This window comes from Typopeltis vanoorti, chromosome 1 (assembly GCF_054136105.1).
Source record: "Typopeltis vanoorti isolate ZY-2024b chromosome 1, IOZ_Tvanoo_1.0, whole genome shotgun sequence".
In the NCBI taxonomy this organism is placed as follows: domain Eukaryota; kingdom Metazoa; phylum Arthropoda; class Arachnida; order Uropygi; family Thelyphonidae; genus Typopeltis; species Typopeltis vanoorti.
The window spans coordinates 135,690,637-135,715,176 of NC_143549.1; the positions used below are offsets into that span (position 1 = coordinate 135,690,637).

The 24,540-nt window shown below is 35.0% G+C and overlaps 1 protein-coding gene across 1 annotated transcript in view; it reads left to right on the forward strand.

Annotated features, from left to right (window-relative positions):
• LOC150110456 (dipeptidyl peptidase 9) overlaps positions 1-24,540 on the forward strand; it is a 441,463-nt gene that overhangs the window by 218,584 nt on the left and 198,339 nt on the right. The window contains exons 10-11 of the mRNA XM_090393952.1: positions 6,519-6,586; positions 22,246-22,316. Of these exons, the coding sequence (XP_090250078.1) occupies positions 6,519-6,586; positions 22,246-22,316 (139 nt within the window). The remainder of the gene's footprint in view (positions 1-6,518; positions 6,587-22,245; positions 22,317-24,540) is intronic.

Here is a 24,540-nt window from a genome sequence, read left to right on the forward strand (position 1 = left end):
GGAGGGAACTTTGCCCAGGTCATCAGTGCATGAATTGGAAGAGAGTAATGGCAGTAAGTCGGCCATGTCTTTGGGTGCAGTAACTATAGTACCATCGGGATGTGAGAGTTGTGGAGACTTAAGTGGGCAGGAGTTGCACCCAGTGGCCTGGGACCAGAAGGAGCAACTGTCATTTGTGCAGGAGGCAGGTTTGTAGCGTTTATCCCTTTCAGAGTCTGTCTTGGACCTGGTGATGATTCTTTTGTAACTGTTGTGAGCTGTGATATAGGTAGAGTAGGCAGCTGGAGTTTTAGTCTTGAGCAATTCGTGGTAAGTAGAGGTTTTTTTTTTTCTTTTACAGCATTGGCACACTTTTTTTGAGAACCAAGGCTTGGATGTTGGCTGAGAATTTGGAGTGGAATAAGCGATAAAAGCCTTCATTCCTGTGTGAATGATTTCTGCTATTTGGTCTGAGCAGGTATTTGGATCAGAAGAACTGAAGCAGTAGTCTAACCATAGGAAGGAGAAATAGAGTCATGGAGGTCTTCCCAGTTGGCACTCTTGTAGTGCCAAAGGACACAAGACTGTGAACTGGTGGCTGAAGGTTGTTCTGTGGCAAAAGAGACTTGTATAAGGTTGTGGTCCAGATTACCAAGAGGAGAACCAACAACCACAGTATACCTGGAAGGGGAGCTTGTTAGGAAGAGGTGAAGTGTGTTGGCAAATTTGAGGGGGTTGTCAGATATTCTGATAGGAAGATTGATGATCTGAGAGTGGTCATTGCTGATGTCAAACACCTCAGCTTGAATCCTGCTGTCTGTTTGATTGGTGAAACTGGAGAAGGGGGAGCCAATATGAGTTGTGTACATTAAAATCCCCAAGAAGGATGACCTCACTATTGGGGTATTTTGACTGCAGAAAGTCAAAGTTTTCTGTATATTGTTAAAGAAAGATGCCATTGATGTGTTATTAAAGTATTTACAAAATTACTATCGATATTTTCTTTTCGTACAGTAAATTGAATTTTTTTGACCCAGGTAACATGCATTATCATATCTCCTTCCCTTTCAAATAGAAGAGTTTTCTGAATTTGGTATGAATTCCACTTCCAAAAAAGTTAGAAATCAGATGGTTTTTCCAGATTTACTAGATCATAGTGTTAGAAAATCATGTGTAGTGGGAGAAAGTAAGAAATCTTCTTTTATTGAAGGTACACAAGACTTGAAATCTTCTCAAACTAGTTCTAGATAAGCTACAGTATCTGCCACATGTTACTGTTCAGAAGATTACTGTCTTGTGCTTTGTCATTGCCAGTGGATATCAAAAATACAAACCTATAATTGCAGAAAGTCACCTTTACCATATGCCCGGAGACAAAACAATTGTTCCAGTAATAGCAGTCCTTTGGTGCGTGGATTAGGCACAACTGTTGGACTTTCAGCCAATAGTGTAGTTTTATTGCAGTAGCTTGTGTTTCCTCACATTTGGATAAAATATTGGCCATATTTTATATTAAAAATTAACATGATATTCTTTAAAAGAAATTTTATATTACAAAAAAATAATTTTCTATGCTCACTTTCTCATCATCATTAGTATATTGTACAAAGGATACTATGATAGTATCACATACACTCTGAGGGTACACACCAGGAATTTGATGAAGATAGTGGTTATATTCTTACCAACTTCGTATCAACCATTTTCATCCAGATGAGTCTGTTAAGTTATTAATCTTGTCATATATTATTTTGCTTGGATCATTTTTCTGTCATCCTGACACCGAACACCTGATTTTTTCATCTTTTTTCTCCTATTCTGTTTATCTAACCATACCACCTTAAATTATCTCTGTTTACATGTTGAATATGGGGAGTGAATCCAAATAATTTCACTAATTTTTCTGAGAAATCTCATATCTGTGGTCTCTAGACTTTGGTCTTCAATATTCTCTCATTTCTTACACAATAAATAACGGAAAAAACTCACATAGAAAGATTATTTATTAGTATAATTTTCACCTGTGTGTCACAGGCATCTTCAGTACGTTAAGCTCAAAATTAAACACTAACTGACAATTCCAAAAAGCGCCACCTAGGTAGCTGGTGTACGATAACTAAAAAGGTCAATAACTTTCCTAAAAAAAAAATAAAAAAAAAATAAAAAATAAAAAATAATAATAATAATAATAATACAATAAAAAGTTAGGAAAGATTAGCTGATTTGTAAAGTACTATCTCCCATAAAGGGGATAGACATAAGCCGTCGGATCTGTTTAAGTTAGTAGAATGAAGTAGAGTTTCACATGTTTCTTTATAAAGGCATTCCATGAGAAACTGACTTTTGTGAAGAACTCTTGTCTTTCTCCAATGAACTCTGTGTCTTGTGAAGATGGCATGTTCAGAAAGTCCAGACTTTTCAGGTTTAAAGTATTCAATATAAGATTGGTGTTCTTCTAGCCTAATCAGCTTATCTTTCCCAACTTTTTATTGTATTAATTTTTTTTTTTTATTTTTTTAATTTTAAATTTTTTTTTTTTAGGAAAGTTATTGACCTTTTTAGTTATCTTACACCAGCTACCTAGGTAGCGGTTTTTGGAATTGTCAGTTAGTGTTTAATTTTGAGCTTAATGTACTGAAGATGCCTGTGACACACAGGCGAAAATTATACCAATAAATAATCTTTCTACGTGAGTTTTTTCCGTTATTTATTGTATACCAATATGTCTACTCACGGTTTACCTCTTTTAAAACTTATTCTCTCATTTCTTGTTTCATTTAACAATCTTTCACAGTAATTACTGCAGACATCTAGAATATCTTCAAACAATAAATTACACGATAACCATAGTAATTAACTTTAATTAAATGAAAGTACGAATATTTCGTATTACTGATAGTAATGGTTATATTCTTACCAACTTCGTATCAACCATTTTCATCCAGATGAGTCTGTTAAGTTATTAATCTTGTCATATCTTATTTTGTCTGGATCATTTTTCTGTCATCCTGACACCAAACACCTGATTTTTTCATCTTTTTTCTCCTTTTTTTTTCCCCCCAAACGTTTGGGAGGTTCTTATTTTATGTAACCATCAAAAATAGTTTTTAATAATATTATTTATTAATATTAATTTCTAGCATGCGGCAACAGTTTTTAATTGGTAAACAGTACATCATCAGTGCGTAGAAACAAGCAAATCATAGAAACGGGAAGACGAGGTACATACAGCAGTCAGTGGTTTACCAATTAAAAACTGTTGCTGCATGCTAGAAATTAATATTAATAAATAATATTATTAAAAACTATTTTTGATGGTTACATAAAATAAGAACCTCCCAAACGTTTGGGGGAAAGAGAGAGAGACAATCATTCAGATTTAGCTGATATAGAAGGGTTTCACAACTTTCTTTGGAAGGACGTTCATATTTAAACCTGCTTCTATGAAGAAGACTAGCTTCATCACACTAGATACTATGTTCAGTGTCAATACTATGTTGTGCCAGGTGAGACTTTTGAGGCTTCGTGTATTTAATATAATATTGATGTTCATTATTCTTTTTTTTTCACAGAACAGCCTGTCTGCCCAAAGTATGTTAGATTACATTCACAAGGTATCTGGTAAACGCCAGCTAATGATAGAGGTGACAGTGCATAGAAACAAGCGAATCAAAGAAATGAGAATATAAGGTACATACAGCAGTTGGGGGTTTACCAATTAAAAACTGCTGCCACTTGCCGGAAATGAATATTAATAAATAATATTATTAAAAAACTATTTTTGATGTTTATATATAATAAGAATTTCCCAAACATTTAGGAGAGAGAGAGAGAGAGAGAGAAACAATGATACAGGTGTTTGTCATTGCTATCATCAGATGGTGTTTATCTGGTATTCCTTTTGTACTCTGCTTTAGTTCTCCACTACGGACCAACTTTTCATTTTTGTTAATTTCAGCTGTCTGAAATGAAGCTAGTCATCATAATCATCAAATTCCTGACATGTACCCTCAGGGGATGTACAGGATATTATGATAGTACTACATGAAAAAGTTACACTATTACTTCTGATTACAATTTTCTTCCAAATTATTCTGTTATCTGCCAACATCCAATATTAGTAGATCTCATATTTCTGTCTTCTAAGGCACTATTTATTGTATCAATCCACCTACATCTTGGCTTTTCTCTGGTCTTTTTACCTTCCAACATGACAAAACACACTTGTTTTGCTAATGAAACTAGTCTCATTGTCCAATTTGCAATTTTTATTTCTGCCCATATAATTCTAATTGAAATTTCCTCCCATTCAAGAACATTATCTTTTGTGTTTGTTGAATACCATAGCTTACACCTTCCTTTCTCTGATTGTTATTGCTTAAATATTACATCCTGTATTTGCTATTTAAAAGAATCTCACCTGTTTTTGTCTTTGTTTTGGTATTGCCAATTATTTCATTGTATTATTTCTCTACTTGTCTTACCAGTTCACTTCTTTTCCATTACTACTGCTTATGTTGATTGTACCTGTCTTCAATTCCACTGATATTGAATTTATTGTGGTAATTGATGTTCATCGTTTGTATTGTTCCATTACAAAAACCACAAGGGAAGCTTTGTTTAATGAGTTGACTCATTAGCTGACATGATATTTTATCATTTTGTGCCATCATTCTCTTTTGGATTCTTCCAATTTACATAATGCTGTTGGATCAATTAAATAGGTTGTAAACCTCTCCTCATTTGGTCAGATACCTACTGACGGTGTGTAGCACTTGGACATCAAGTTGGAAACATGGTCATTCTCCACATTCCTTAAAATGGGGGATTTCCTTCCATTTATCTAACTTTCACTCTTAATTGACTCAAAATTTTTGAACTGTTTTGATTGTTTATTCTCTTTGGATTTCCATCATCTTATCAGGTCATTTATAGCTCATTTAAAAGGGAGTAGTTTTACAGTATGCAGCATAATTCTTTAAATGCATGCATGCACACACACACATTATGTCCTAATCACACCTCATTGTTAAGATCAGTTTACAAAATAATAAGTTGCTTAAAGGACTTAACAGCCCAATTGTGAAGAGACTTTAGAAATCTATTCAGCTGGCTCCCTACCATACCAGATTTGCTTATTCTGTTGTCAGACTTAATTTGTCATTTTCATTGAAAATTTTATGCAAATAGCTGTATTTTAATTATTCTATAGTTTCTTCATTGAGAATGCTGCTGAAGTTTTCTATTTTCCTGCCAGTTTTCATAGTTTTGGACTTTTTATTGATTATTTTTGTTATAATTGTTATTGTTTACTTAGAGAATCCTGGAGACTTGCACTGGAGATATTTAGGAGTTCAACATCATCTGCATAAAACAGAGAGTTATGTTTGATATTTCTGATTCTAATATCAGGTTTGATGCCACTTTCTTTCATACAGTCCATATAGATGATGAATAAGGGTGGAGATAATGTTCTTTCACCTGATTTTACATCAAACCATCTTCTTGTATTTCTTTCAATTCTAGCTGCTGACTTACAACTTAAATATAAACCATCCATAACTGTGCAAAATATTCCAGTTACCTCATATAACTGTAGTGTTTTGAAAAGTTTTATCCAGACACCCTGTCGTATTCCTTTTCCAGATCTATAAAACTTAGTACCCTTGTCATATTCTCGCAATTTCTCAAATTAAATTTCTCAAAGTAAAAATCTGATCTTGACAACCTCTATTTGACCTGAATCCAGCATGTTGTTCTCCAAATTTATTTTTGGAGAAGAAAAGAATAAGCTGCTGGCTGACAACCTAAATATAGACTATGTATAGCTCTGTATAACATTCCATTCACCCCATATAATTGAAGTGTTTTGAAAACTTTTCTTTGGGCACCTTGTCGTATGCCTTTTTTCAGATCTACAAAACTTAAGTACAGATTTTTATTATATTGCCAGGATTTTTCAACTATTTGTCACTAAGTGAAAATCTTATCTTGACATTCTCTGTTTATCAGGAACCAGCTTCTTGTTCTCCAAGTTTCTTTTCCACAGTTTTTCTCAGTCTCTTTTCAAGTATGCTTACATAAATCTTACCTGGAAAACTTAGGTAATTCTCACATTCGCCTTTATCCTCCCCACTTTTTTTTTATAAATGGGAATTATGAGAGCTCTATTCCAATCATCTGGAATTTGACCTTCTGACTAGGCACTCTGAATTATGCAGTGTAGCTACTGCAAAACTTGTATACCTCCATATTTGAGCATTTCTGGCCGATTATCATCTGCTTTAGCTGCATTTTCACATTTCAAATTTTCCTTGAAATGTATTCCTTGAGGTGAATGTTGGCAAGAAGAGCTTCTGTCACATTATCATTTCCTTTCCCAGCAATGAATTGGTATCAAAATATTAGCTAATCAAGCTATAACCATTTGCTCTGACCACATTAGTCTATCCACAAATAAAGAATTAACATAGGGATTCTGAGAAATTTGAGTCTGCATGTTAAATACTACTTATAGCATTTTATTAATTCCCTTATAGATACTACTGTTCGAGTTCTTAACAAAGTGGCCCTAACAAGTGGTGATTGGGAAGTTTCAGAACAGGATGTAAGTATTTTTGTTTGTTGTACTGTGGGCCGTTAGTTTTGTTGAGGGGGAGATGTGAAATCATGAAAACAAATTTAAAACGTTTTAAGACTAAGTGTGCTATGTCAAATGTGTATGTAAGATGCTAAAAATATAATATTTGCATTTGATTTTTGCAATAGTTGCTGTGTATGTTTTGTATTGAATATAAATACAATAAATATTATAATAATATATGTCTGTATTATGAATTTTTTTTTCAATGGAGGCCCGTGAAATATTTTAATTTTTCCAAGGGGACCTTTACATCCATAAGTTGGGAAGCACTGGTATAGACAGAGAAGAATACCCTTCAATGGTTGGTTCCAATCTCCGGTCCCTCTGTGCAAGCAAATGACTGCTCTCTCTCTCTCTCTCTCTCTCTCTCTCTCTCTCTCTCTTTGACATCAGCAGATGTGATATTTGATTTAAAAATAAAGCTTTTACTTGAACATCCTACATGGATCAGTCTATTTTCTCATATTGGAAAGTTTAAAGCACTGCATTGCACTACCATACACATGGTAGTGCAATGCAGTGCATTACCAATACATATATATTGCACAATCCATTGTGCAATATCAATTGCATTACCATGTGCAATTGATATTGCACATGGTAGTGCAATATCAATCTTTGTTATTGATATTACAAAGATTCTGCAAGATCTCAGTTTTTATTCCGAGAGTTTGCAGAATCTCTGGCCTAAACAACATCACAAACACATATCATGGTGCTTCACCTTGCAATTTTATACTCCACTGAGTTGCCTCTTATTATGCCACTTAATGAAGTGGCTTGTTCTATTTTCAACTGTTATTTATCTTAACAGTTCTTCAGCATGCATGCATGCATGCACGCACGCGTGCGCACACACACACACACACACAGATCAGTCTTATTTTGCCCTATTCAGTGTAGATTTTGAGATTAATCATAGTTGGATCCTATTTTTCATGATTCTTTCCAGTCAAATCCTATTCTAATTCAGTTACTCTTCTGCTGTATTATATTGTAGCTTGCACTAGTTTGTTTGCAAGCGAAGTGTCTTCAACAAATGCAAACTTTGTTTGCTCGCACTTGAGTTAAGGATTAGACAAAAATAATATCATTTCTTATCAAGTTTAATTTACTTTGTAACCAAGTGAAGAAAACTTTTTTATAACTATCTCTGATCCAGACTATTTTAATAATATGATGATAACATCTTTTTATCACTTGTATATGGAAAATATTGATTCTGCATTAACTAGGGGCTATGTTCAATCGGTAGTAGAGCAGATAAGCGATGTCAGTTTTTTTGTATGGTTTGTAAGATGTTGTAATCTTGTATTTATTTTATTTTACTTTATTTATTTATTTATTTTTTTTTTTAAGGATTTTTGCTAGTTTTTTTCAGATGTGCTCCAGATATTCTTGGGGGGGGAGGGGTATATTTTTTGGATATATTAGGGAATGTAGCCATTGGCTAAGAAGGGATTTGCAAATTTGGTCAAATTCATGGAGAGGAACACTGGTATCAGAACTAATTGATTTTACTGTGCTATATAGGGTTTTAATAATCCATACTGATTAGAGGGGACGGGGTGCCTGTTGATGAAAATATCTATATCTACCAGTGGGTGTGATTTTCGGTAAATACAGAGTACTGGAGACCTGTCGGGCTGATGTGTAATCAAAATTTCTAGGAAGGGGAGATGGGTTTTATTTTCCTTTTCTATGGTGAACTGGATCCTGTCCTGGGATGTTGGTTGTTTAGATGTGTTAAAAAAATGTTGGGAGCATCCAGGCCATATGGCCAAATAGAGAATACATAATCCACATAGCATAACCAAACAGTAGTTCCATATGGAGGCAGAGCCTGCAATCCTCACCATGTCCAAAAAATATTACCCCCCCCCCTCAAGCTATCACCATTTTATATATCAGGCACATCTGAAGAACTAGCAAAAACAAAAAAAATTACAACTTTACTACCACTTGCGAAACCATTTAAAAAATTGGCATCCCTTATCTGTTATACCAAAGACATCCACAGCCTCTACACCTGCCAGGTGTTTATCAGGTTCATTGCAGTTGTAAACTATCTTACTGTGGCCAAACACAAGGACTGTATCCGTTTCCACCATTGCAACCACCCCTCCATGTGGGGCAACTGTTCGTGGTGGAGGGGACCTCCCATTGATGGTACTGGCCCTTTTCATTCTACCTCTTTTTCTTTGCTTTTCTTCCCGTATTCTTTGCTCTACTTCTCCTGAGTTTTTTTCACTATCCTTTTTCCAGACCACCATCACTGGGATCCAACGCTGTGTTTGCCGTGCGGTGCGACCCGTCGACATCCAAAAAGGGGGATCCTGGTAGTCTTGCACTACTTTGGCCCCTGTTCAGCAAGACGGGTGGTCCTAGATAGCCCAGACAGGATCAATCGGCTAGTGGGCTTACCTGCAAGGGTCAACAGTGTTGCAGTAAGTCTCTCACCCCATGGTCCGCGGTCAGGATCATAGACCTGCTGCAGTGCCGGTATAGTGTCCAGGGTAGCCCTGTCTTTCCACTCCTGAGCACAGTCTTTGCTTGCCGGGTAGTGGGTGTCCATATGTGGCTCCGTGGCGGGTGGGGAGCTCTGGCGCCGAATTAAAAATTCTTTAAATATGAATTCTTCATCCTCAAATGTTTCAGGGACCCTAACAAAGTCCCAACCAAGTACTGATAATATAGTGTTGGATCCTACTTCGTCTTAATCTATACCTTGGATCCGAGGGTTAAGAAATAATCCATTCTAATGGTAGAGGTATTGCATCCTCTATCTAATAAGATGTCACATTTAGAGCCCAGGATATCTCCTCTAATTCTCATCAACTGTTCACTTAATTTGTGGGGTTTCTGAACTCTATTATTTCTTCTGTGGAGTATGTATCTAAATTTTGAGTTCCATATGCTATTAGAGTAGTTTCCCTTGTTATGGAAACAATTCCTGGCATAATGTCCAACTTAGTTGCAGTTATAACATTTGGGAGGATCTCTTTGTTTTGTCTCTGTCTTAGATTGAGGGATAGTAGACACCTGTTGTTTAACATTATCTAGTCCTTGAATTACCTTATCTAGACTAGTTAAAATGGGTTGATTTTGTTTTTTCACTTCATGTTTAATTATCTCATTAATTTTATCAGTTGTGGGGTTTTGGTTTTCTTGAGACTTTAAAGTAATAGCTGATAATTGTCTCACAACCTCATTAAGACTATCCATTATTGGCTGATTTAACCTATTTACTTCCTGGTGAATTAGGGTTTGCACTTCTGTCATCAGCCTCTTGTCAAATTGTTCTTTACCTTCAGTTATGCAATTAATACCACTTGAAATTTCTCCAATATTCTTTCCTTTTCCTTTTTCATCCTTATTTTTCTTTTCAACATCAGATTGGTTCAAGGAACAACCAATCTTATTTACAACATTAACAAGACTTACACTGGATGAGGGATAAAAGTCTCCTAACATATGTTCTTTCTCCTTGACACTTTAGAGACACTCTTGTAAGGTGGAAATTTTCTTCTTATAGGCTGTTTCTCTTAATTCTGATCTAACGCCTTGGCGGAACTGTTAGAATACAGCCCAATCTAAGTGAGACTTATCCTCATTAGTAACATTTAAACTGTTGGCTAGTGTTAATAAACGCTTGTAAAAATCAGTAACAGTCTCTTTATCTTTTTGTAAGACTCTCTGTAACTTCCATAAATTTGGACCAATACTTCTTAATTTTGAGAACTGAGAAATAAGATTGTCCTTAAATTTTTGATAATCTAATGTTTCTTTTAGCACTGGAGATGAGTACAAAAAAGTTTTTGCCTTGCCAATTAACTTATTTCTTAATAATATAAGTAATTGGAAATCAGTCCAGTTAGCTATTTCCCTAAGTTTTTCAACATAAATAAAAAAGGACAGTACATCATCTGATTCTTCACCTGAAAACTGGGGAAAAACCTGTTGTGGGTTCAATGTACGAAAAAATTCACTATCTTCCATTTTAGAAGTAGATGAAACAGCCATATTACTCTATTAACAACAACTTTAAAAAAATCAGAATCCTAAAATAACTTCTATGTTTGCCTGATTCTAGTGTACAACCAATTCACTTGATTCACTTAATTTACTTTCAAAGTTCTTGGGATCACCTTTTTTTTTTTTTTTTGATACTCTTATAAAATTTAATACTTAATATTACAATCTTTTTTAGTGAATTCAAATCCTGTCGACTGCACCATTTTGTTGGATCCTACTTCGTCTTAATCTATACCTTGGATCCAACATGTTGATCACTATGATGTTCTTAAACATAATAAGTTGCTAGATGGTTTCTAATTCAAATATAGAGAAAATTTTTATTTATAGACTGCGCCACTCTATATCTGAATTAGTTCAAGAATTGAAGAAAAACCAACTCACAACTATCTCTCCTTTTAGGTGTTAATATTATATATACTGGCCGAGTATATTAAACTTATTTAATTCACCCGCTTTGGTTCGAATATTTTATGAATGGTACAGTAAAAGAGATTCAGGCAAAATACAACTCTTGATTAACACTTTCATTGCCAAGCTGAAAATTGGAATTTCATGTGGTGGCCAAATTTTTTTTTATTTTTTTATTTTGTTAGCGGCGGCCACGCGATAAACGCATGATCGGCCGTTTGGTGAGAACTCGCATTGCTTGATCGCGCAATATCATTCATTGCCAAGCTGAAAATTGGAATTTCGTGTGGTGGGCAATTTTTTTTTTATTATTTTATTTAGTTAGCGACGTCCATGCGATAGCGGGTGATCGGCCGCCTGGTGAGAACTCGCACCACACGATATCGCGTGATTGGCAATGAACGTGTTAACAAAAACAAACATTTAATTTTAGAATCACAAATTTTACACTTAAGATCAAATCACTAAATAAGTTATTATAAACACTTCAGTCTTTCTAATAATACAGTCATACAAACTCAGACAATGGTAAATCTGTTATCTGTAATACAGTCTTCTCACAGTTCCTAAGTGTCAAATACAATAAAATTGCAGTAACATCTCTTCACAAACAAACATCTTTAATTTTACACTTCAGCTAATTCTCCACAATAGTTACTGTTAGTATAGGGAAATTCTAGGGTGAAACTCACACACTTCTCTGTATAGGAATATTAATGGTTGGAATAATCTTACCGATAATCTACTTTCTTCATCAACTTACACACAAACACTTTTACAATAAACGGCACTCATTAAAATAAATCTTCTAAGCATTAACTGAATTAATTCACAGTCACAATATACATAATCAGATGTTCTTGCATGAATCACTACTGATCACTCATGAATTAAGGTAACACAATAATTCCTTAACTTGAGGTTTTATATGCACAGTTGTTCATTCCTCCGGCATTCAATTAATTCTTTAGGCACTATAATTCTAAACACAGCTAACGGTAAACTTCAACTTTACAGCCTCTACTATTCTCTAGTAACTTCGGGCTTTGCTTCAAGGTTCCGTATGTCCTTGAAAAGTCGGCTCTGAAATTAAATCTCAACTCAAGTATCGCTAATCTATTTAATAATCTCTCAGCTGTTTTCCGTAGCTATAATTGTTATTCTACAACTTATTAGCTAACTGCTTCTCGACTAGTAGACTTAAATTAGCTGCTTGAGTGACTTGCCGACTCTCTAATATCGCACTCTGATTCCCCGAATGCTGAATACTCTGATTCCAACCGAATGCCAATTCTCTCTCTCTATGTTTCCTATCTATCTCCTTCTCTCTCACCTTTTCTTTTACCTTCTCACAATATTTTCAGTGTTCCTCGCTTATATATTCGTTCGTCCCGCCTAAATTGTTCTCGTGATCTCTTTTTAATTAAAACTCTTTTGAATAAACTTTCAACATTCTCCTCACGCACTGTTCCAAACTCGCGCTCGCTCACTTACATATATCTCCATGACAACAAAACAAAACATAATAAAATTGAGCTATTGCATAACGTTAAACTTCTACAAATAGGAATAAATAGAGAATATTTACATTTCAATTAATGCGCAGTTAAATTATCAAATACAAGTTTTTATAATATTAATATAGTAATAAATAAAATAGCTTAATAATATTTAATACAGTCTTTTCATTATTAATACATATATCTTTGATTAATTAATTAAATATTAGATAAAATTAAAGGTAGTTATGAATATTAAATTGTAAAATAAGTTGTTTACATTAAATAATATTTACAAGTTTAGCCTTTGTGATGGAAGATCATGTTGGATTCTGAAGCAAATAATAATTACTTAAATCTCTATATATTCAGAATCCAACAATAGACACAGCATATGGAAATAGAAGTAAGAAACAAAAGATATCGGATACTGACATAAATGTACAATCTTTTTCATCATTCATGCAACAGGTGAAAAATCAATTGGGAAAATGTCACCCTTCTTTATCCAAAAAAGGTTTAGAAGGACTGGCAGGACCTCCTAAAACTATCAAGAAATTGCTTTCTGGTGATATCCTCGTGGAAACAATGTGCAAACAACATTCTGAGAAACTACTGAGAGCAGCGACAATGGGTGGAATACAAATTGCAGTAACACCTCACAGAACACTCAATTCTAGTACAGGAGTGATATCAGAATGGAACATCCTTGATGTTCCTGATGAGGAGATATGTTCAGAGCTTACAGATCACGGAGTGAAGGGTGTGAGGTGCATCCTGATATGCAGGGATGGTCACCTGGTCTCAACCAAGAACATCATCCTTACTTTTGATACACCTAGGCCTCCAACATCTCTAAAAGCAGGGTATCTCAGCTGTCCTGTTAGAATGTACATCCCTAACCTGCTGAGATGCTTTACATGTCAAAGATATGAACATCCTCAAACTGCTTGTCGTGGTTCTACTACCTGTGCCCGATGTGATAGTAAAGAACATGATAATAAATCTTGCTGTGAAAAAAAAGCTAAATGTGTCAGCTGTCAGGGAGATCATCCAGCATACTCTCCTACATGTCAGAAATGGAAAGATGAAAAAGAGATAAAAAAAAAATTAAAACAGAACAAAACATAACATATCAGGATGCAAAAAGAAAGCTAGCCACCATTACACCGGTTCTACGATCCTCTTATGCTGAAAAAGTAACAATTAAAAAAGTGCCAACAGCAACTCAAACATGTTTGTCTATTCCACCATTTGATAATTTCACCATACTTTAACTTTACGATCGCAGGTGCTTCTCTGTTGAGTGCATTAATCACAAGACCTATGGCCTTACTCCAGAGACAACTTCAAAAATGGTCCCATTCAATGAAAACTCATCTGTCAAAAAAATTATGGTGGAGACTTCACTCAAAAATAAACCACCAGACACTTACACAGAAAAAATGGATACCTCAGTACCCACTGAAAGTAAACTAAGCATACCAAATGACCCTAACACATTTGATGTTTTGAACACTATACCAGAGGAAGAGATGGACACTGGCCGTCCATACTTCCCTAAAACAGTGGATAAATATAAATCTGACAAAGGTGAGTCCTCAACCTCTCAAAAACCAGACAAGTCAATAAAATCAAAACAGTAGGAAAATTTTTACAATGGAACTGTCGTGGGATCTGCCAGAATATTGACGATATCAAAATGTTCTTGCAAAAACACAAACCTTTCTGTTTCTGTCTACAGGAAACTTACTTAAGACCAATGAGGACCGTACCTTTAGGAATTTCATTGTTGTACGTAAGGATAGAACTGGAGATGGTCCTGCTCATGGAGGAGTAGCTATCCTAGTGGGCAGTCCTACTCCTTTCCATCAGGTCCAACTTAATACTTCTCTGGAAGCGGTAGCGATTCGCTTCTTTGTGGGATTTCTTATTACAGTATGTTCAATTTATTTACCACCAAATGCTGAGTTAAATGAAATAGATCTTGATAATCTTATCTCACAACTGCCTGAATCCATACTTTTGATGGGTGACTTTAACGGTCACAATACTCTATGGGGTAGTGCCAACACTAATAGACGAGGTCGAATCGTTGAAAAAATGTCTTCGCAGTTAGCCTAGTGGCTTTGCGCTTCGTAACCATATGCCTGGGGAAGGAGTGTCCGACGTTCAATTCCCATCATTGACGTGAGGAGCTCAAGGATCTTCCTCAGCCATAGCCAAGTTAGCTGGTCTTGGGCGTGGACAGCAGGGTTTTTTCCACCAGTTTATCTGATATTTTATATCCTGCAAGCAGGCAAACTGGTCCAAGGACATACACTGATTACAGTCAAGAATACTGATCCACCCATAGGTCTGATTCGTCAGCTTATTCTGGTTCCGGAGCCCAGATAAAATTTGGGGGGACTAGATGGTACCCTGAACTCCCGTATAAAGGGGGAATGCTGTGTCATCACACGTAATTTATTTATTTATTGAAAAAATTCTTGATAATAACAACCTCATCATCATCAATTCCTGACATGTAACCTCAAGGGGTGTACAGGATATGATAGTACTAGATGAAAAATTTACATCATTACTAACTTCCTATCTACAATTTTCCTCCAAATCTTTCTATTATTTGTCAAGTCTCCAACATTATCAGATCTTATATTTCTATCATCTAAGGCACTTTGTACTGTATCAATCCACCTATATCTGGTCTACCTCTGGGTCATTTTCCTGCAAACCTGGCAGAGAACACTTGTTTTGCTAATCTTTCCTCGCCCATTCTGTTTAAGTGACCATACCACCTGAGATTTGCTCTGCTAACGCATTCCTGGATGCTAACAATGTCAAGTTCTTTCCTAATATCGTCGTTTTTAATATGATATTGCCATTGATGCCATCTTTTCACCCTTCCCTAATCTTTCTCAGGACTCTCATATCTGCGGTCTCTAGTCGTTGGTCAAGTGTTTTACTTCTCACCCAGCTCTCAGATCCATAAGTTAAAACTGGTTTGAACACTGTCTTTGTATACAGCTAATTTAGTGTTCTGACTAATTTCTTTCTTATTCCATATGAATTTATTCAATTGACTGCCTACCATACCAGCTTTGTTGATTCTGTTATCTATTTCCATATTTAATTTACCATCGTTAGTAAAAATCGTGGCTGAGTAGCTGAAATGTTTTACTTGTTCCACAGGTTCCCCATTCACAACACAGTTGACATTTTCAACAATTCTACCTATTTTCATTGTCTTTGTCTTTTTAATGCTGACCTTCATACCATATCTATTACAACAGTTATTCAGTTTAATCAGGCAATCTTGCAAACTTGTAGCAGATTTATTTAGAAGTATAACATCGTCCGCATAAAACAAAGTGCTGACATTAACATCTCCAATTTTGATATCATGTTTAATACCACTTTTTTTTATAATGTGATTCATATAGTTAATGAATAACAGAGGTGATAATGTACATCCTGTCTCACACCAGATTTAACATTAAACCATCCTTCCTTCTGTACTTCCTTCAATTCTAACTGCTGACTTGCAATTCAAATAAAGACTAAGTATTGTTATAATGCCCCATTGACACCATATAACTGTTGCGTATTGAATAGCTTCTCTCTTGGCACCTTGTCATATGCCTTTTCCAGATCAACAAAACTTAAATACAGATCTTTGTTATAATATTCCCATGCTTTCTCAACTATTTGTCATAAAGTGAAGATCTGATCCTTACAGCCTCTATTTGGCCTGAATCCAGCTTGTTCTTCACCAAGCTTTTCTTCCACAAATCTTCTCAACCGTTTCTCAAATATACTTGCATAGATCTTGCCAGGAACACTCAGTAGGGAAATACTGCTGTAAATCTCACATTCAGTTTTATTTCCCTTTTTATATATAGGTACTATGAGAACTCCACTCCAATCATTGGGAATTCGTCCCTCTCTCCAGGCCTTCTGAACTATGCAGTGCAGCCACTGCAAGACTTTTATACCACCATACTTCAGCATTTCTGGTTGAATATCATCTACTCCTGCTGCCTTTCCACATTTCAAGCCTCTGATGGCTTTTTCTACTTCAAGTATGCATATGTATTCCTGACTGTATGCCTGTTGAGTGTTTTTTTACCACTGTGCTATCACTGCATGTTTCATTTAGCAATTTCTCGAAGTAATTACTCCATACTTCAAGGATATCTTTCTCTCCCGTTTTCATGTCACCTTTATAACCTCTAACTCCTTTAACAGTACTCTTTCCTCCATTAAAATATATTTAAATATGATAAATACAAATTTTTATAATATATATGCACAGCTTCTTACAACATTTACATAGGAATAAATAAAATAAATTAAGTGACATTATAATACAGAGTCCTTTCAGTACTAATGCATATCCTAGATTAAATAATTAAACAATAATAAACAAACTCAAAGTAATTATATGAATAATTTACGAGCAAGAGATTAACATCAAATAATATTTACAAGTGTTGCATAAGTTATGGCAGATTATGTTAAATGTGAATGAAGTATTATAATTCTCAAATATCTTCATTCCCAATTTAAAACTAGGTCTCAAAGGAGACCTCCCTATATTTATTAAAAACTTTCTGTCCAGGCAAACTTTCCAAGTCGGAGTGGGAAGTGCACTATCTCAACCATATCTTCAAGAACAAGGTGTTCCCCAAGGCTCTGTCTTAAGTGTAACCCTTTTTGCTATTAAAATCAAATCAATCATTGAACAGCTTCCTCCCACTGTAGACAATGCTCTATATGTTGATGACTTCACAATTTACTGTTACTCACGTAACATGAGGGTAATTGAAAGACAACTTCAGCAATCAATTGATCATGTCTCTCTGTGGGCTCTTAATAATGGGTTTAGATTTTCAACAGAAAAAAGTGTATGTGTACGCTTCTGTCGAAAACGCACTCGTCACCCACAGAATGTTATTCCAGTAACTACAGAAACCAAGTTCTTGGGACTCATTTTTGACAGAAAACTCACATTTCTAGCACACATTTGTCAACTAAGAGAAAAGTGCAAAAGAACTTTGAACCTCCTTCGCACTCTATCCTCTTCTGAGTGGAGTGCTGATCGATCTTCATTACTTCATGTTTCGTGGACTTATACATTCAAAGCTGGATTATGGGTCCCAAGTCTATGGTTCAGCAAGACAGAATAACCTACGTGGTTGGATTCCATCCATCATCAGGGTATACGGATAGCTACTGGTGCCTTTCACACCTCACCCACTCCAAGTCCCTATGTAGAAGCAAATGAACCAGCTCTATCACTTCGATGGAAACAGTCGTCTCTTAATTATGCCCTTAAAATAAAATCTCTCCCAGATCACCCTACATGGAATACTATCTTCTCTCTGCATTGGGAAGCTCAATATCACACACATCGAACTGCTATACATCCTTTTGGTATGCGTATTAAAGAAACTGTGCAAGCTGTTAGTATAAATGTTGACAACATCAGCTACACTAAACATAACAGCATTCCTCCATGGCAGGTTTGCACACTATCCTGCAACCTCTCACTTTGTCAGCTACAGAAATCTTATACCCCATCAACCATTTACCTGCAATTGTTTGATGCACATAGAGCAGCACACGCTGATTTCTTACCCATCTGTACTGATGATTCAAGAACTAACACCTCTGTTGGCTGTGCTGCTGTGTTTCCTGACATTATTATCTCTAATCAGATCCCACCAGACTGCAATAATTATACAGCAGAGTTACATGCCATTCAGCTTCCGCTTGTGCATATAAAAAAAAACTGCTACCAAAAGTGTGTAATTTATAAAGACTCATTGAGCTCTTTACAGGCTATCTCCTCTCCTATGTATAATCCACATTCAGTACTTTATGAAGTGCTATACCTGCTTCACAAAATGAAAATCCTTAATTTCGATGTTCAGTTCTGCTGGATTCCCAGCCACATCAGAATCAAAGGAAATGAAGCTGCAGATGTAGCTGCTAAATCAGCCCATACCTTCTCCACATACTATATGACAGTTCCATATACAGATAACTTAGTGAGAGTTAACATGGCAAGAAACATCAACAAACAAATTATATAACATTAAACCTGAAATTAAACACTGGCGTTCTAGTCAACGTACAAAGAGAAGGAAGGAGGTTGTCCTTGCTAGGCTCCGCATAGGTCACAGTCACCTTACGCATTCTCATTTACTGAGAGCTGGTGGCCCTCCCATATGTGAAAAATGCAACACACATCTCACTATTCATCATATTCTGCTAGATTGTCAAAAATTTACACGAGAGAGGAATGAAATTTTCACCTATCTAACCAAGCCATATACACTCAGGGAAATGCTAGCAGACTCAGGCAAATTGCATGGTGTTTATTATTTTTTAGAAAGAATTAATTTGTACAAACACATTTGAACATAAATTTGTTTATATGTAAATACTTTTTTTTCGCTTAACTTAACTTTTATACATATATATTGTTGATTAGGTTAAATCTGACCAATTATGTATTACCATGGGCCTTGATCTTGTATATTTGTATCACCCCTGCTGTAATTTTGTTAATATGTAAATACCATAATGCTAAACTTAAATATTATGTATCAATACTGTATAATAATTCCTTTCTGACTCTAAGTATTAGTATAATAATGTTTGTTGTAATCTTACTAGATGTAGACACTGCTTTCCTTGACTTGTTTTGTATATTCATATGTTATCCTATAGTTATCTATTTATGTACTGCTGAAATCTTTGCAGTAATTTTGTTTATATGTAGATACTGCATCTGCATCACTTAACATACATTTTTGTATGCATCTTATTTACTACTTTATTTTTTGAATAATCATGTAGTGCTGAAGGACATCTTACCTATTTGTGTACTTTCTAGTAATTCTGTTTATACTGCATTGTAAATTTAATTTTCATCCATGCATATTGTATAACAATCCCTTTTTGCCTATTTTTGTACTGCTGTAAAGGCATCTGTTATAATTTTACATATATGTAGATTCCTTGACTTAGTGTTTCATATATTATCTATTAACTTATATTGTTAACTATTTTTGCACTACTGTAATAACTTCTGACCTTGTGTGTTGCTGTGCCCTCTGCAGCAGTTCTGTTTACCTAGACATGCTGCTTTGTGAAACTAGATTCTTGTACAGGCATATTGTTTACAATTTTCTGTAAATGCTAATGTTGTAACCTTTAGTATGGCACAGTATGACCTTTGTAGTTTTTGTGCCAAATAAACTATAAACCAAAAAACCACCACTGCAGCCACTCAGAACTTGTTGACCATATTTTGGACACTTACCACAGGATATGCTGGAAGAAGGCCACTCTTCTCCACCACAGCAAATATAAATATGAGACTATTCCTTGACTCTGCCTCACACTTAAGAAATCACCTTAGCTTCAAGAAATATGGTTGCATGAAACTTTCCCAAATTTAGGAAGCACGCTTCCTCTGCACTTCAGCTCAACCCATTTTAGCCCACTAGTGGGCACTATTTAGGATTTAGATTCCCTTTTGGTTGCCAAGTGGCAGCCCCATTTACCAATGTAATGCCTGCATGCACATATCATACTGTACTGTGTTCTCTGATGATAGCAGTTTGACTTTGCCAAAATACTGGAAATATCAATTAAATTTATTGTAATTAATATTAGTCTACCTTGTAAGTTCCTTTAAAAAAAATAGTTAGTTTGCACTACAACACATCAAAAAAATACTACTAAAAGATGAATAAGTTATACAGACTCACTTAGCTCTTAATAGGCCATACTGCCTCTTGTTTACAGTCCCTGTCCAATTTTTTTCTCAAATGTAACAATGATTCTGTCAAATGATTAGGTTTCCACGTAGTTCATTTTTGCTAAATTCTAAGCCACATTTGAATCAGCGAAAACAGAACTACAATGTAATTGCTTGGACTCGCACTGTCTTTAATTTCTAGTTGTCTTTCCTTCTACAGATTATAGGCAAGAAAAAAAAAAAAAAGAAAGAAAACATAAAACCTTCCAAGGCCCTACTTAGACACATTGTCATCTTATATTTTTTCTTGCCTCAGCAAGAAAAAAAATGTGTAAGATGACATTCAGTCCTCAGACTGAATGATCCATCTCATCATCATTTTTCATATTCTAGTGGGATACTGTCACATTACTTAAGAAAACTTGGCCAGCCCGGCTGGCCGAGTGGTTAGTGTATCCACTCTCCAGCCAGGCCGTGGGCATGGATGTTTGTGATTGTCTGTGGAAATACCAGTGGTGGTGTTGGCAGTAGATGGCGTTGGTGTAGTTGCAGTCAGTTGGTAGATTGAGTGGTGGAGACAGAGTTGTAGAGCAGGTGCCCTCCCTTGATGAGTCCTTGGACTCCTTGGAAGTGTCAAAAAAAAAAAATAAATAATAAGCCTTTTACAATTTCTGCCATACTCACAGGATATGCAATTCTCTATTACATACACAGACAGAATACATCATTTTTTTAGCTTTTTCGAAAAAATTATTGAACTTTTGTCATTATGTCTAATTAGAAATTTATATGTTGTGTAGTAATCAACACAGGAGGTCTTTGTTTATGTGATAGTTGGGTTTTTAGGGACTTGAATAAATGAAAGCGCCATTAAAAAGAAATAAAAGACACATGATGACAATTAATGAGATACATTCCTGGCATGCAAAAATCATTCCTATGAATTGCTTTTCCATCTAAAGCCCAAGAAATTAATGGAAAATATTGTTTGTTATAATATAGATGAATGGTAAAAAAAAAGATTTCATGTCACTCCAAAGTTGAGTAATGAAAATCTTTATAACAAAACTTATTTAACTGGTATGGAGTTCTTTTTAATAGATCAAAATGGTAAACTACATTTGAAACAAGTTAATAAACATAAATTTCCAAAAGTAAGGTAGTTGTGAAATTATATTTAATATATTAGGAGTATAAAATTTTAACCTGTCCTGCCAAACTTCATCACATGCCTTCCCCTCCCCTCCTCCCTTGACTGAATCTATCATTTTTTTTTTTTTCAGAGTTTGATTCTTTTTCTTTCTTACATGATTTTCTTCAGTATGATTTTTTAGTGTGATATTCAGTTTTATGTTCAAAACTAATTGGTGTTCACTTTTATATCCTGAACTAGCATGAAGCTATCCCTTTCAACAATAACATAATTAATGAAACTTTTCTTATTTCTTGTGTTTACTCTCTGTGTGACTTCGTGCACATTGCCATGCTGGAACATGGCATTAGTAAGAGCTTGACAGAAATCCAGTAAGTACTTACCATTATTATTAGATTTTCTATTTTTTCCAAATTTTCCCACAGCATCTCTGTGCATCTGGTATTCATTTCATATTCTACTGTTAATATCACCAACAAAGAATTTTCTTTTTTCTTTCTGAGTTGCCTGTTCTGATGATTCATAAAACTTCCTCCACTTCTTCCTTAATACAATCTTTTTTGGGACCACAGGCACAAATAAGACTCATTCTCTCCAGTTCTCTATTACCCACATTGTAATATATATATATATATTTTTTTATCATATGGTAAAAAATGAAAAAGTACAATAGGCAGTTATTGTTATGCATTGTGTGATATGCACATCAAAATTTCATATTATTAATTATTTTATGTTTAATATTTCATAGGTATGGATAGATGAAAACAGAAGATTGGTGTATTTTGTTGGATTGAAAGATTCACCTCTAGAAAGACATATGTAAGTTTTTTCTTTGCATACTTAATTGCTTTTCAATGATAATTTAATAAATATACAGTTTTATAATGTATATTACACATCCCTTGATTGTACATATCAGACAATGATTTGTTTTAATTTGCTAATTACCTCACTTTTTGCAAACTATTTGATAAAACTCCTTATTCAAATATCAGTCATGTTGACTGAAGTAACATTTTTACTCTTCAGCTAACAAGCACTAAGTTTGAATCCCACTGTAGTTTAAATTATACTTGACAAGATATTATATTCTTGCTTAACTCTTTACCCAGGCATCAGAAATTTATTCATGAAATATCTTCACAGCTATGCTTCTGTATATGGAGTATACAGAGCAGAGTTGGGCAATCCCAGCGGTACTGGCCATATGTGGCCAAACAAAACAATTATGGCCAACAGTGTTTTTTGGCAAAAGTTAAAATTAAATCGATATTATTTTATTTTATTTGTATTATAAAATTATATTTTGTGCATATTTTCATTGTTAAAATCTTGTTTTCTTATTTGCGAGTTTAGGAATAAACTTTTTCTAGCATTTCTTTTTTTTTATTGCAAATTTGGTGATATGCAGCAACTGCACTGCCTTGAGCAAATCATTTTTGTACATGACTCAGCACATTTTGTAGCAGCAGGTCGACTTAGTTATTTTTCAGCAAGTTTAGGTAGGTAATTGTGCAACTTTAAGTGTTTAAATAAACTTTATTTTAAATTCATGATATGGATAACTAGATAATTTAAAAATGAAAGAATTCAGAAGATGATGCTTAAAACTCAAAAAATAAAGACATTTGATTTTGGCATTGCTGCCGAAAAGAAAATGGTGCTTGACTGAAAAAAATGTGAAATGAAAATTTAATGAAAGTAGGGAGTTGAAACTTGCAGTGATGGAAGTAAATAATTTAATGTGCAAAAATTCATGATATTAGACCTGACATCTGGATGCAAAAATGTAAGTCAAAGGAATGATTCTCTTGGGTGGTACAAATGATTTGAGAGGCGACAAGTATTCTATGAGGGAGGATGTAAAGGAGTTGTTAGAAGAGGCAGTACTGAAGAACTAGAAGGTGAAGACTGTAAGTCTCCTACCACATTATGATAGAGGCGAACTGAGGAGCAGGGCATTGGTAGCCCTTGGATCTATTTGTAGATTGTGCAAAACAAATGATGTAGAATTTGTGAATCTCTGGTTTGACAGAAAGAACGATTTGTACAATGCTGATGGATTGTATCTAAATGATTTTGGTGTTAGGTGTCTGGAGAGAGCTTTGTTCACTGAGAATGCTAAGTGCAAATTCAGGGAAACTTAAGCAATTAGGTGGACGCAAGTGAGTTTGCGTGAAGGCACTCATAAGGTGAATGAGAGGGAGAATGATCAAGTGTGGAATCTAGTCTCTCAAGCAAAAATATTAAATAAGGTAGTCAATTCAGAAAGTAAAGGTGGGGTGGGTGACTAAAAGGATGCTGCAGTTTCTATATACTAATGCCAGAAGTATCAGGAACTAGAGGCAGGAGTGTTTGGCATTGGTTCATGCAAAAATTATAGGCATTAGTGAGACTTGTCAACAGCAGATGATGTAGCTACAGGGATTGAATGTGAAGGGTTTTGTATTTTTCAGGGAAGATAGGATGGGGTGGGGGATACTGCTGATGATAGCAGATGAATTGCAGCCAAAAAAGAATAGGAGACAACAAAATATACAGTTGGTTGTTGCTATAGGCCAGGAAGTCCCACAGATGATCTGGAAGACATGCATTGCCAAATTAGTACAATGAGTACAAGTTGAGTAATTATTGTGGGGGACTTCAATTGTGGAGATATAGACTGGAAGGAAAGAAGATCACATGACATGAAGGAAATAGAATTTATATACCTGCTGAGAGATAATTACTTAAGGCAGCATGTGATGTGGAAGAGTATTGGGTCTGGTCATAGGATCAAAAGAGCTATCCATAATCAAGGTAACCACATTGCTTCCAGTTGGTAAAAGTGACCATGCAGTCTTGACTGGCAGATTGTAAAATATGAGGAATCATGAGGATGAATCTTTGGACCCCACGGAGGTGCTCGTATAATAATAATAATAACAAGCCAGTGTGTCTTTTGTGTAACAAAATTTTTAGTGATAAAAAACTATCCAACTTTAAGCAACACATTAACAATTTTCACAACAAATTTGATGTAAAATTTCAAGTTGATATTCAA